Genomic DNA, 12,685 nt, shown 5'->3' on the forward strand with positions numbered 1-12,685 from the left:
AAATACTCATATTCGGGATTTAAGCATAGATTAAGCGATGACAGATTTGTAAAAACAAACCAGCACGAAGCAAAATAAAGAATTTCTTAACTATGACATTATGTTTTATAATACGTATATAACTAGGTGGTTTCTAATGGCTGTTGAATTCAATGAATACAAGATAATGTAAGAATAGGGATTGTAAGGTGAGGAGTACAAGATATGGTAAGGATTCATGACTGTAACCAAAAATTTCGATCCAGTAATCAAAAAATCTCTGGAATGATGTTTTATTTATTCAATAATTACAATTTATAATGATGTTACGACGAGGTTAAATGTCAAATAAGATTAAATATCACAGGCGATAAAAAAGCATCTACAGTAATATTAGGTATAAACCTAATGCGTTTCAATAAAGAATTAAATCTACTACACCAAACAAGAGGGATAAGGCAATAACGGTATAGCCAGTCTTATAAAGCGTCGGTAGATTGAATCCTTTACCCATATCCCATATCTAAATGTTATAAATTGAAGATTGATTACAACTATTAGATCAAGGATGTATATAGCTATTTTATCGAAAAATGAATCTTAGAGTAGCTAGCTATGTACAAGTAAAGTCCACGTTAATATCTTACCAAGTGACGGACTCCATTTATCGCGTGATAATATAATGGAAAAATAAAGCCACATTTAAGTGTAAAGGGTACTATGGCTGGAAGGGTTTTCCAAACTTCGATATGTTCTGCTAACGTACCACTAGACGACATGGTGTATATAGCGAAAGTAGCAGCATCTAAGATAATCATCAGTGACAATTGATTATTACTTTTCACTAGTAATATTGTGGAACGTGATATAAAAGTTAATAGTTTTATTGATAATAAAGATGGAAATGTATTAGGAGCAACAGGTCTATAATTTTAGATAAGCATACTAATAATAACACGTACATGCCGATAAAATCATTCCACTTGCGCGATGGGTGATTGACATCATCGAAGTAAGCTGAGGCCTAAAGATGGCAGCAATATAAAGAGAGAAGTAAGTTAGGAGTTAGTTTACTAAGTGCCTCTAACAGAGAAAGGCTAAAAGAAATCATCTTGAATAGCGAGATCAACATGATAGGAACATACTTATAAATAGTTAAATGAGGCGACATTGGGCGATTTAAACGCTTATTCTTTTTGAAGAAGTTATCTTCTGACGTACTAGTCGCCGTGGACATTGCAATCCTAATAAAAAGAGTCGTGAGTAGGAATAAAATGTTATATCTACACTATCTTTAGGACTTGAAGATTTATTGAAATATTTTCAGTATCGTCCCACAGTAAAAGATCAATAGTCTAGGTGGAGTAGGCGCACAAATACATACGCGTATAGGCGTATGTATTACTGTACTGTACTATCGATAAAAGGTAGAATGATCTACATTATTAGTCATCGTATTTACGTAACGCCAATGCTTGTTAGCAACAACTGATTTATTTTAAAAGTACTACGTTACATGAAATTTGATATAAACAATATATACATATAACCGAAGTATAGATTGGCTTTAAGGTAGTAAATCTGGCGTTCAATTTGGAATTTGTTGATTACAGTTATTACCACACGAACCGTTGTCATCTGAGTTCGTAGTGATGTTTCAGTTGAAAAAGTAACTATCGATTATGTGGCATCACATTGTTGACATGATTGTTAAAGAACATGCTATAGGTAAGGATATAACATTAACATCTCTATACTGATAGCTATAGTTAGGGCAATCCATAATATATATACAAAAGCTAAGGATGAATTGAAGGATATTTGCCTCAATTACAATAATTGAATTTTACCTTCGAGGAGCTACAGATGTCAATCGGACGACCGACAATGAGCTGCCACGCATAAGAAATAGCCGACTTGTGCTAATAAGGATGAAATAATATTCTTTAAAAGTCGTTTCAAATCTTAATTATCAATCAATTGACATTACGGCAAAGAATATTGACAAAGTTATAGCATTTACCATATTAGATTGACGGCCATGTTTGACTCTCTGGGGGTTAAAGTCAGGTTGTGGTCCTGTACCCTTCCGTACAGTACTGTAGTGCTGTAAAAAAAAGGGTTGATCACAACACTCGTAGCAGCTAATCAAAGAAGAATTTATGTCTTTATATTTCCTATATCGCGATGTGCCATACCATACAGTTCACTAAGTATGTCGAGTTATGGACTACGTACAGTACAGTAGTAGTACGTGCTACAGTACATGTACTGTAGTCTCACAGATGCTTGCTTTCGCAGGATTACTCTAGTCAAATCCTTATCTGCTATACTTATTTGTTGGAGTTAACTACGTAAATGTCATGGTCCAAGTACTGTAAGGGCCCGGGCAATGTACTGTACTGTACTGTACTGTACTGTACAGTACGAGAAAACTTCTACAGTACATTTCTACGTACTGTACTGTACTGTACAGTGTACAAGTGTCTACAGTACAGTACAATCTACAGTTCATTTACTGTAGGCATACTGTACTGTACACTGAGTACAGTACTTACTGTACAGTATACTGTACATGTAGTTTATACAGTATGTTGTGGCAAACTATCCTAGGTTTTGAGCACAACATAAGAGTATACAGTATAACCTATCGATGTTGTGGCCAACTATCCTAGATTTTCTAGATAGGTTTTGAGCACAACATACGAGTATACTGTATAACCTATAGATGTTGTGGCCAACTATCCTAGGTTTTCCTAGATTGGTTTTGACCACAACATACGAGTATATAACCTATAGATGTTGTGGCCAACTATCCTAGGTTTTCCTAGATTGGTTTTGACCACAACATACGAGTATATAACCTATATATATACAAAATTCTTTCATCACTCGATATTATTCGTTGCCCAAGCATCTGCCTTTACGTCATTGCCTTCTAAGCATAGGCTTGAGATGACGAATAACTTGATGAGATCGTCAAGTCTATGATATAGAAACGAAATTGTCTCAGAGCTCAACTGAATCATTGTTGTCGTCTCAACCGTGCCGTGTAATACATTACAATATACCATACTGTCCAACCGGCGTTCTTATTAATTTTTTGAATCAAACATCTACTTTGCATAGGTCGTGACTTCCTGTTATTTAATGAAATCTTATAACTGATAGATGCCTTTCTGCAGCCTGATACTGTTGCCAGTCTAAACGTACAATGCAATTGTTACGATGCGTAAGCTCGTCCTAATTATAACTTTAAAAGGATACTTTTATATTATGTGCACCGGGAGTTTCTGACGAGACTATAAAAGGCTGGTGCCTGAAGATTCCTTTTTAGTTCGTTAGTCGGTTAGATAGTCAACTAGTTTTTCAATTGATATTTAATTGTAAAGACTATAATCTTGGGTGCCAAGATTCCTTCAGTAATAAATGATAGTAAATCTCTGACTATCTCGTCTACATCATCTGTGACGTTATAATTGTACCATAGTATTCGGTCGTTGGAACTGAATTATTTGGTGATATAGTTAATCTCGCCTCCTTAAGTTAGTAAGTGGCGTTCTCCGCAAGGATTGGCGTGTGTAGACTACTTTGTCACTAGTGGTGTGTGACAGCAATATACATCTGAACCATAGTACATTCACATTAGATGACATACACAAAATATTTAAGGGTGTTTATTATTCGATGAATATATTCATTGAGCAAATCAAAAAGGGTATTCAAATCTACGACAAAAAGTATGTCGTATTAGATATGTATTGAGAACGAATAAAGCATCACAGTTAATTGGTGTATTCAACAAAGTTATATACAAATCCGGTAGAGAAACAGTTGACTAATCATTATTTCAAGTCAGTACTGAATTCGAATTAGTGCCGTATCCATTTACTTTATTGCGTGGATCTTGTTTTAAGGCTCTCCACACATTGTATCCGGCATTTACAGTACTTTAATTTATTAATTCTGCATTGCAGCAATTTCAAGTCGGTTACCGTTTAATTCATGGCGTATTATGGTACATATACAAGCCTGGTAACATCTATCGTATACCTGGTGATGGATATGTTAGATACACTTCAATTTGTTAGCTCTAGAGTAATTTAGCTGAAAAGTGTTAATAAAATTATATACGCGCAGAGCGCGATTAAAATGTTACCGCTCTAACTTTAAATCGTTTAATTTCTTTGTTATATCTACTTCCGTCTTATTATTACTGCATTTAGCATTTTTATATCCTTTAGTAACTGGATAGAAAATTTCTCTATTTCCTTTCCTTAGATAGGTTTCCTTGCTTACGTTTGTAGTTGATTTTGTAACACCTATTGATTTGGCATTTGTACAGCTAGCAACTTTTTCGGTGTCAACTTTAGCAGTCTGAGCGGGCCTATGCTGCTTACTCATATCTGTTTTATTTACTATTGATTTAGAAGTTTGGGTAGCACTTTGATTAATAACATTTAAGCCTAAAGCATCTTGGTCTTTTAACAATTTGGCGTAGACCAGTTGTAATAGTTTAACATCAGTTAGTGCTCCATGCCCCAGCGATCGCGAAGACTTATCAATATTAAAGCGATCACATAACGAATCAAGTGAGGCTGGTTGTCTCGGATATAATTTTCTAGCCATCAGCATTGTATCAATAACACGTTCGAAAGATATTTCAGGTATATTCAGTTTTTGAAATTCGTTATTGATAAATTTGATATCGAAATGGCCATTATGAATGATAAGGGTATCTTCTTGAATAAAGTCACGAAAGTCTTGTACTATCCCATCGAAAGTAGGAAATCCTTCTAGAAATTTGTTCGATAGATGATGTACCTCAAAGGCCCTTTCTGAGACTGGAAATTTCGGATTGATATAGCATTGGAATGTTCGGCTAGTTGGTTGATGATCGATTAATTCAAGGCAACCAATTTCGATTATTCGGTGGCCAGTTCTTACGCTTAAACCAGTAGTTTCGGTATCCAATACCACCTCTCTAAGAGGTGATAAGTTGCTGAAAGATGTTAATTGTCAAATTAGCAAAGATTAAAATGTCAGGTAGGTACAGTACTTACTGCACTATTATGGCTAAATGGAATAGAAAGATCATTATTTTGGCTATTCTATCAACGATTAAAGTCAAAATTATTCCATATTTGCATTGCTCCTCATAGGCAACAGACGGGTTCTCTCCGGTTATTACAAATTACGACTATGTATTCACAATTTTATTTTTTCATCTTAAGCCTATTTTAAACTTTGCCGAGATATTCACATAGTATCAAAGTTCATTACAGAGTAATTCAGTATCGGGCTCTTTTGTTGATGTCTCTTGATGAACGTCGGGACATTAAGGGTTCACTAATCTCTTTTTCGTAAGGCATTGATATAAAATGCTGAGTACTGAAAAGTTAATTTTGCACTGACTTTGCACTGGCTCGCTTACGACTTAGTAATACAGTACAAGCGCTCGGCTGAAAATATCTTTACATTTGAGTTCAATTTTTAATTGACTTTAGTTCCAATGCGATCTGATTCAGGTCATAAATTAGTACAATTTGATCGAGACCATTAACTAAGAGTATTAAAAGAGTATATCAGGATAAATGCTCTATAAATTCTAAAATTTATGAATTAAAGTCGTTAGACCATAGTTGCAACTTCATGACCATTGATCAGTCAGCAAACAGCTCGGACATGGTGCTCAAAAGGTACAAAACTTGAGGAGCTAAGTTGATGACAAATTCATCTTAGGAAACCGAAAGCTTTCAGGCTCGGGCTAAATTCGATCTAGTATAATCTAACTTCTACGGCTAAATTTCTGCTATATCATATTACCTTTTAGGAGGATCACCAGACATCTTTTCATGGAATATGATTGTCAAATTGCATGCATGTCGCATAAATCTCGAGGTCTTTCTTATACATGCAATTTGTGTAAGCATTCCTACCACCTGGAGTACTGTACAGTAGACATCTAATGAAAGTAAAAATGACTTTGAAAGCGATAGTTCAAGCTATGCCGTATCATATTACCGCGCTGCAATACTGCAATCAATATCACGTACTGTACGCTAGTTGTACTGTACAGTGTAGAGTATACACTACACTACCGTACAATATTCAATATTCTATACGTACTGTACTGTACGTGATAGCAACAGACGGGATTCGTAACCTGCATACTGCATACTTACGGCAGGAACTAGTATGCATTTTCAAGGAAATCACAGCATGATGCTATACCATATCTACTGCAGTTTACTAATATGTGATCAGTAGTTAATTACATGTGCATATCCCTATAGTAGTGTTAAATGATTATAATTCTCGATTTTATCTTAAGCGACGATAGCACATTAGAGGATCTACCGTCTATTGCTGTATTGAATAAAGCAAATTGTTTATTAGAATTATATTCTGCCTCAAATAACGTAGTGCTAATACTGCCATAATAATTACTCTAAATACAGTAATAGTCGTCACCGCACAGTACTACATCAAATATAGACCGCATCGGCGTAGAACGTTTGAGTAAGTAAGTAAGCACTAACTCTTAAATGCCGTAGCAACCAACCCGATTAACATTCTATACTGTGATCGATGTATCTATAGATCACAGCTGACTGAATATTCAAACCTCACTACTGTATAGGGTAAAGCTCAATTGTATAGGTCGCTTTCTAGTTAATAAGAGCACACTCAGATTTATGCAGCCATGTTATTGCTGTCTTTCTAGGATATACGTAGTTATTCCTTTTAAACAGCATAGCAACACCACCACATAAAATTTTCGAACAAATATTACAGAGATGGTTAATAGTTAAAAGTACATACTGTAGGTCCAAAAATAGGTATAATGAGAACTCCTTTTTAATTTCTTATTATTTCCAAAAATTGAATATTTAATTAAGAGTCTATAACATTCCTATACTCATTCACTTTCGTAAATATTTTTACATTTAAAATTCTGAAATTTAGCATCCACACATGTGGCATGTACAACACAGTCGATAGTAACGTCTGATATAATCGGAACTGACATGTGTCTATATACAGCATAAAATAATGTAAGTACTGTATTTAAAGTAATTTAAACAACTGCATGCTTCGTAGTGAAATAAAATTATGGAACAAAACTAGGCTTTCTGCCCTAAAGAAATTAATTATCAGACGAGCAAACACGTATACGTATATATATATATATACACTGAATTTACTTTTTGTTTAGATCTCGTAACTTTATGCATACTCCCAAATAATTAGTTTAAGATAACGGATTATGCATATTAATCGATACTATTGTTATATCATAGTGCAAATTTACTCAAGTGTGTAGTTAAAAAGGGTTGTCGATCTCCAACTAAGAAGACGCACTACTACGAATGATAACAGTAGAACTCCCAAACCAATGAAGAAAATACCGGTCTGAAACGAAAATTTTTAAATTGATTAACAAAAATCAATAATAAGATAGATCCTAATCATGAAAACATCTTACTTGCAATGAAGGATTTGGGACAAGAAACATCTTTAAATCAACAGATTGCCACCTAAAAATATCAAATTTAATTTTAGTCTCATCTTTGGAACATAAATGTCGATCTATAGTCAGGTCTAATTTATAGAATGCAACAAGCATACCTGCTTTCAGCCCAAGTTGAATAATTTTTAGATTTATAGTCTTTAAGTAAAAATGCAGGAGATACAGCAGGCGAATAATAAACGGTACCCCTATAGCACACGTTTTTAAAATCTTGTCCTTGAAACCATAAATAATTATATGCCTAGTACAAAGCAATTTCATTAGGGGGATTTCAAGGTATCTTAATCAGCCTAAATTTTAACATAGTTCATTTAATACTTACAGAGTTGTCTGACGTATTAGATTTACAATTGCTCTGCTTGGTTACATCAGCCAACTGATTTCCAGTAAAATACATCATTAAATGGTTAGTTAAATTCGTGACTTGATTAGGGCTTTGAGATACTCCCACCATACGAGGATACGCTGATGATGCTATTTAATTTAAATTAAAATCAACTGTTAAGCTCTATATCCATTCTAAGGATTGTAGCCATCTTTTGCGATCTACTTACGTAAATTTTTAGCATTACTATTCGAAACAACCTGCTGAAAGAGGGTGCATGATGCATTCTGAAGGAAACAGTGTAGCAACTCTGAGGTCTATAATAAAACATGCGAAAAATATTAATATTGTACCGGTAATATTATTAACGCAATTTGAACGGAGTAATTACTACTAAGAGCTTACCATATCTTCATCTGCTGTTATTTTCGATAGGTCAGGAGTAGGATTAGAATCAGAAGCCAACATATAAAGAGTTCTTGCAACAGTTGTTGCCAATCTGGTTAGATGCTGCAAACAAGTGTGGAGTCAGCCCGGTTACAGTTCTTACATTGTAGTTACCTTTATTTTTTAGCAAGTAGATTTAGGATCGAATTCATACCTTTGATAATGAATTTGGATCTCGCAATCCCTGTGAAGATAGCTTATCCATTACTTGGTTCAAAGAATCATAATGGCTGTTATAATAGCTAAAAAACGAAAGTAGCTTTCAATTCGATAATATTTTCTCAATCGTATGAAACGATATCTATAGCGAAGGTTATCAAATTTATCTTACGCATTCGTAAAATTTTTTTTATGATCAGTTAATACGAGGCCAGATAGTCCACTATCTTTACGAAGAAACCTTTGTACTGAAGCTGGTGGAAGAGGCAAATCATTGGATGCCTTACTAATATTAACTCCAGCACCAGTTCCCGCTTTTACCAATGCAGCGAAAAAAGCATCATTCTAAAACGGTAGACCCGAAATTTCTTGTGATACATGATTGATCATGCACAGATAAAAATTAAAGAATCAAGAGAATAAAATAATTTTGATACATACCCTCGATTTATCACCACTAGATGGGTCAAAGTGAGCCCATAAGGATTTTTCATCTTCCAGTCCTACCTGTCTAAGTTCTAAAAATTGACCAATGTTTTTCAATGTAATATTAGCCGGCCAATCCTAAAATGAATCAAGTCAAATATTAGAAAGTTGAATTGTTAACACTCTGTTAATGCTAATTTGCCTTAGAATTGCCTGGAAACATTCCACTCTCCATATCATATACCATCCTTGAGGATCCAATGTAGTCCCAGCTTTCCTAAATTTAATATAAATTCATCGTTATGGTAATAAATTATCACTAGATGCATTGATAAAGTCAATGATCGCATACTCCTTGAAAAAATGCAAACATAATAGGCTTTTTCGGCTTCGTTAGCTTATTCTAGAGAAATTAAAATAGTAAGTAGTTAGCATAGCAAACAATAGTCGCTGACTATAAATAAAGTTTAAACAAACCGAATTTTTGGCTTTACCCAAGGCATATGCTGCAGATAATAAAGTTATGAAGCCTGAAGCATCATTATCAGTTCCAGGTGCAAAGTTGTAAAACTGGGATATGGAATCCAACTATAAGTTTAAAAGTTAGCTTAATCATTAATTTATGACTAGTACTGCTTTGATAACATTGCTATAACATTAAACACTAAACCGATAGCAATGATAATACATTACAGAAACATTTTTTGTACTTTGTGCGTAAATGTATACATTGAAGAGATCTCGTAAATTAAGCTATACTGTACTGTAGTACTGGGTAGGCTATCAATGACTGATATACCTGTGCCGCTGCAATTATGAGTTCCCTTTCTTTAAGAGGGTTATTCATTGGATATAGTGTCGACCATACATTACTATCGCCAAGGGGATCACAAAATCCTATTACGTAGTATTAAAATAGCCAAATTATGCGTTAATTCTAATGCTTCCCTATACAGATTCTTACAATATTCATACCTCCAGATGTTAATGAACCAGCAATATTTCTACGCATGCAAACTTCAGTATTAGAAGGAGTAAACATGAAATCTCCCATTTGTACCGCACACAACGGATAAATTAGCTCTCCCTTGCTTGTAGGCATATTATGCTTAAGGTAGCACTACAATGAGATTTTGTTCAGAGGTTTTAGTTTAATACCGGATACGGTAGCATTATGTTACGTAAGTTTCTATATCTACTAATAAATCTCGGCTAGTACGCTTGTAACTCATATATACGTATAGGATATAGAACCTGTTTTAATCTTTGAATGTCATCCTCCATATAAACACGGAATATAGGAAAATCGAAACTTTTGTATAACATTCCACTTCCCTTTTTAGTGCAAAATACATCGATAAAGCGCATTAAAGTAACTGAAAGCAATACCAATTTATCTTTACGCTGTAGAGTAAGCTTACATGAGGATTCCACTCTATTCTTTTGCAACTCTGATATTGGCTATTGTCAACGTACATGCCTAAATAGTTAAGTGAATATAATTAATGGCTTCGAAAGCATTAGTTGGATATATCTATGAAATAATTACGATTACTTTAATTTCTCTAAATTATTTTACCGAAGCCATCGTTGGGACATGGTTTATCAGGAGAATAAGCTAATATAAATGTAATTATAAAGTTTCACCAATTTGATAGTCATTTAAATTAGGCAAATATGATTACTATTTGAAAAAATATTAAGGAATGATTATAATATATGCCTATAGTAGTAGAAATACCGTCAGGAATTTCTTTATCATCAGAAGCAGTATCATTAGCTCCTAGTATAATGATTCCAGCAATCTTTCGCTTACTCATTAAGAAATTGACGTTGTCTCTGTAAGGAGATTTAATACATAATTAAGTTTTGATTAGTAGATAAGCGATATTAAGTAATGCATTTATGCTGTGATTATGTAGGATTATAGTTAGACGTAAAAGAATTTTTCAAAACGTATCATTTTATTGCTTTGGTGCAATTTATCGGTAAAGTTCGCCATCATGCAGTTAATCACATCATATTGAATTAATTAATTATAGATTATTGTAATACTAGAGGAATAGATGCATTATTTACTACTTACAAATTAAATAACTTTGGAGTCATTAACGGAACATAATCAATATCAAGCTTGCTTGTAGCTAATTTATTCATATCAGAAAAACTCTCCACCAAGTGTAAGACGCCAACATTTCGCCAGTACTTGGCTATAGGAAGTACATAAAAAATTTATCCATATAATACAATGCATGTTAGATATCTATTTTAACTTTTAAAATTTCTGAACTATATAGAACTACAGCTTTTAACTTTACTCGTATCATTGATATTTTGTTCAATGATGATATTAACCTTAAACGTCAACAATAGTGATAAGCAATTAGCATAGTACTGTGTCATTGTTACTTACAGGTGCATCCAATGCTGTGATTCTTATTGGTGTACCTGACGCAATAATTAAATGAGGTGATATCACGGTATACCAGTTTATTCACTGTTTGGCCGTGAGCAACTGTCCAAAAAATGAGTCAAGATTAAGAACGGTACTACTTCTTTATCTCTTGTCAAATACAAGTAATCTATTTTTCGATTCAATTGGTAGAAATAGGGTTACAACAAGGTTGTAATAATAGTGATGAGCAGTAATATAGCCACCGCTGTTCATTGATAGTACTACATTTAACTCTAAATTTACCTTACCCTCATTAATTACAATGACTAAGTAGCATACTTTTGGTTTATACCATATACCAAATACGTAATCAATTCTACTATACAGTACTGTGATCATGACTGAATTCCATTTCTTCTCATTGTTCGTTTCCATCGAGCGAAATCAATTCTACGTGTACGTACATACCAAACTCGTAAACTAATGGATTGAAAACTGATCTAATTCTATATGCTACAGATATTAAGGCATATAATCCAGTGATTACCGTGACATATCAAGATTAACCAAGCAAGCCGTAGTAGAAATCGATCACAACAGTTGGGCTTCATCTTTTCTCCAGTGGGGGAAATGACGTTTTCCTTCCAATCCTTCAGTGGAGTGCGATCATGGTGCTGTACGATACAGTACAGTGCGATATAACAGTATAGGACACTACTGTACCGTGCTGATAAAAGTTGACTAAGGTTTACACTAGGCTGGATTCTAACTGTAAGCACTGCAGATACAGTACTACAGTACAGTACTGTACTGTAATAAGCAAATACAGTACTGTACACTGTAGCGTACATCTGTATAGCAGTACTGACGTCATACTGTACAGTACCTTACTGTACAGACAGTTACAGTACTGTACTGTAAACGTTATACTGTACTGTACTGTCTGTACTGCATAAGTACTAGACTGGACTGGATCGGACCAAGCTGGACTTAGTCTTATAGTATGCAATACTGACTCACACTACAGTACAAAGAAAGTGCTGGTACCGAATAGCTATCTACTGAGTCAACTCAACTGGAGGCACTCGTAACTTGGATACCAACTTGATATAACATCGAACTTGGACGTATTCACATCGGCAAACGTAAGCGGTTATTAATTCAAAGTACTAGAGTACCTACTTTAATCAGGCTTTATCTGATACGGTTTGATAATAATTTAGTAAATCTAGTAAATTCTATTCCTCGCTCAGGATGCTATCGCCAGAGGTAAGATTAAGATAACATTCTTAACGTACTACTGTAAGCGTATTATGCCACCATCCTAAGTATACACGAAAAGTGATTCCTAGAACAACGGCATTAATTTTACTAGGGATAGTCGATTAAGTCTTGAGAGATAAAACCTTTCGTAGAAGTG

The 12,685-nt window shown here is 34.2% G+C and overlaps 3 protein-coding genes across 3 annotated transcripts; all 3 read right to left on the reverse strand.

Moving 5' to 3' along the window:
- Positions 1-290: 290 nt before the first annotated feature.
- Positions 291-1,862, reverse strand: TRIADDRAFT_63107 (expressed hypothetical protein). Its single transcript, XM_002111762.1, has 5 exons — positions 1,830-1,862; positions 1,125-1,223; positions 942-1,003; positions 627-784; positions 291-502 (listed from the first exon to the last, which is right to left on the reverse strand). Exons 2-5 carry the CDS (start codon positions 1,214-1,216, stop codon positions 395-397), a joined length of 420 nt encoding a protein of 139 aa, XP_002111798.1. The 5' UTR covers positions 1,217-1,223; positions 1,830-1,862; the 3' UTR covers positions 291-394.
- A 2,272-nt stretch (positions 1,863-4,134) lies between these two features.
- On the reverse strand, positions 4,135-5,828 carry TRIADDRAFT_55196 (uncharacterized protein; the record flags this gene model as incomplete). The annotated part of the gene is made up of 2 exons (XM_002111763.1): positions 4,135-4,981; positions 5,806-5,828. The coding sequence occupies 2 exons, from the start codon at positions 5,826-5,828 to the stop codon at positions 4,135-4,137; spliced, it is 870 nt and encodes a 289-aa protein (XP_002111799.1).
- Positions 5,829-6,944: 1,116 nt separating this feature from the next.
- Positions 6,945-11,700, reverse strand: TRIADDRAFT_55197 (uncharacterized protein; the record flags this gene model as incomplete). The annotated part of the gene is made up of 20 exons (XM_002111764.1): positions 6,945-7,016; positions 7,469-7,520; positions 7,612-7,754; positions 7,836-7,987; positions 8,068-8,155; positions 8,244-8,348; positions 8,440-8,527; positions 8,617-8,789; positions 8,886-9,008; positions 9,115-9,147; positions 9,223-9,273; positions 9,348-9,458; positions 9,670-9,767; positions 9,846-9,990; positions 10,125-10,205; positions 10,292-10,350; positions 10,612-10,709; positions 10,957-11,080; positions 11,284-11,385; positions 11,574-11,700. The coding sequence occupies 20 exons, from the start codon at positions 11,698-11,700 to the stop codon at positions 6,945-6,947; spliced, it is 2,025 nt and encodes a 674-aa protein (XP_002111800.1).
- Between the last annotated feature and the right edge of the window lie 985 nt (positions 11,701-12,685).

Source organism: Trichoplax adhaerens, genomic scaffold (assembly GCF_000150275.1).
Source record: "Trichoplax adhaerens TRIADscaffold_4 genomic scaffold, whole genome shotgun sequence".
NCBI classification, from domain to species: Eukaryota; Metazoa; Placozoa; class Uniplacotomia; order Trichoplacea; family Trichoplacidae; genus Trichoplax; species Trichoplax adhaerens.

Excerpts from the sequence above, each read along its gene's own strand:
- TRIADDRAFT_63107 (XM_002111762.1), bottom strand. The coding sequence starts at position 1,216 with ATGTCCACGGCGACTAGTACGTCAGAAGATAACTTCTTCAAAAAGAAT. Across the intron at positions 1,004-1,124 it reads CCTCATTTAACTATTTATAA|GCCTCAGCTTACTTCGATGA; the intron begins GTATGTTCCTAT and ends TGCCATCTTTAG. Across the intron at positions 785-941 it reads TGGAATGATTTTATCGGCAT|ATGCTGCTACTTTCGCTATA; the intron begins GTACGTGTTATT and ends TGATTATCTTAG.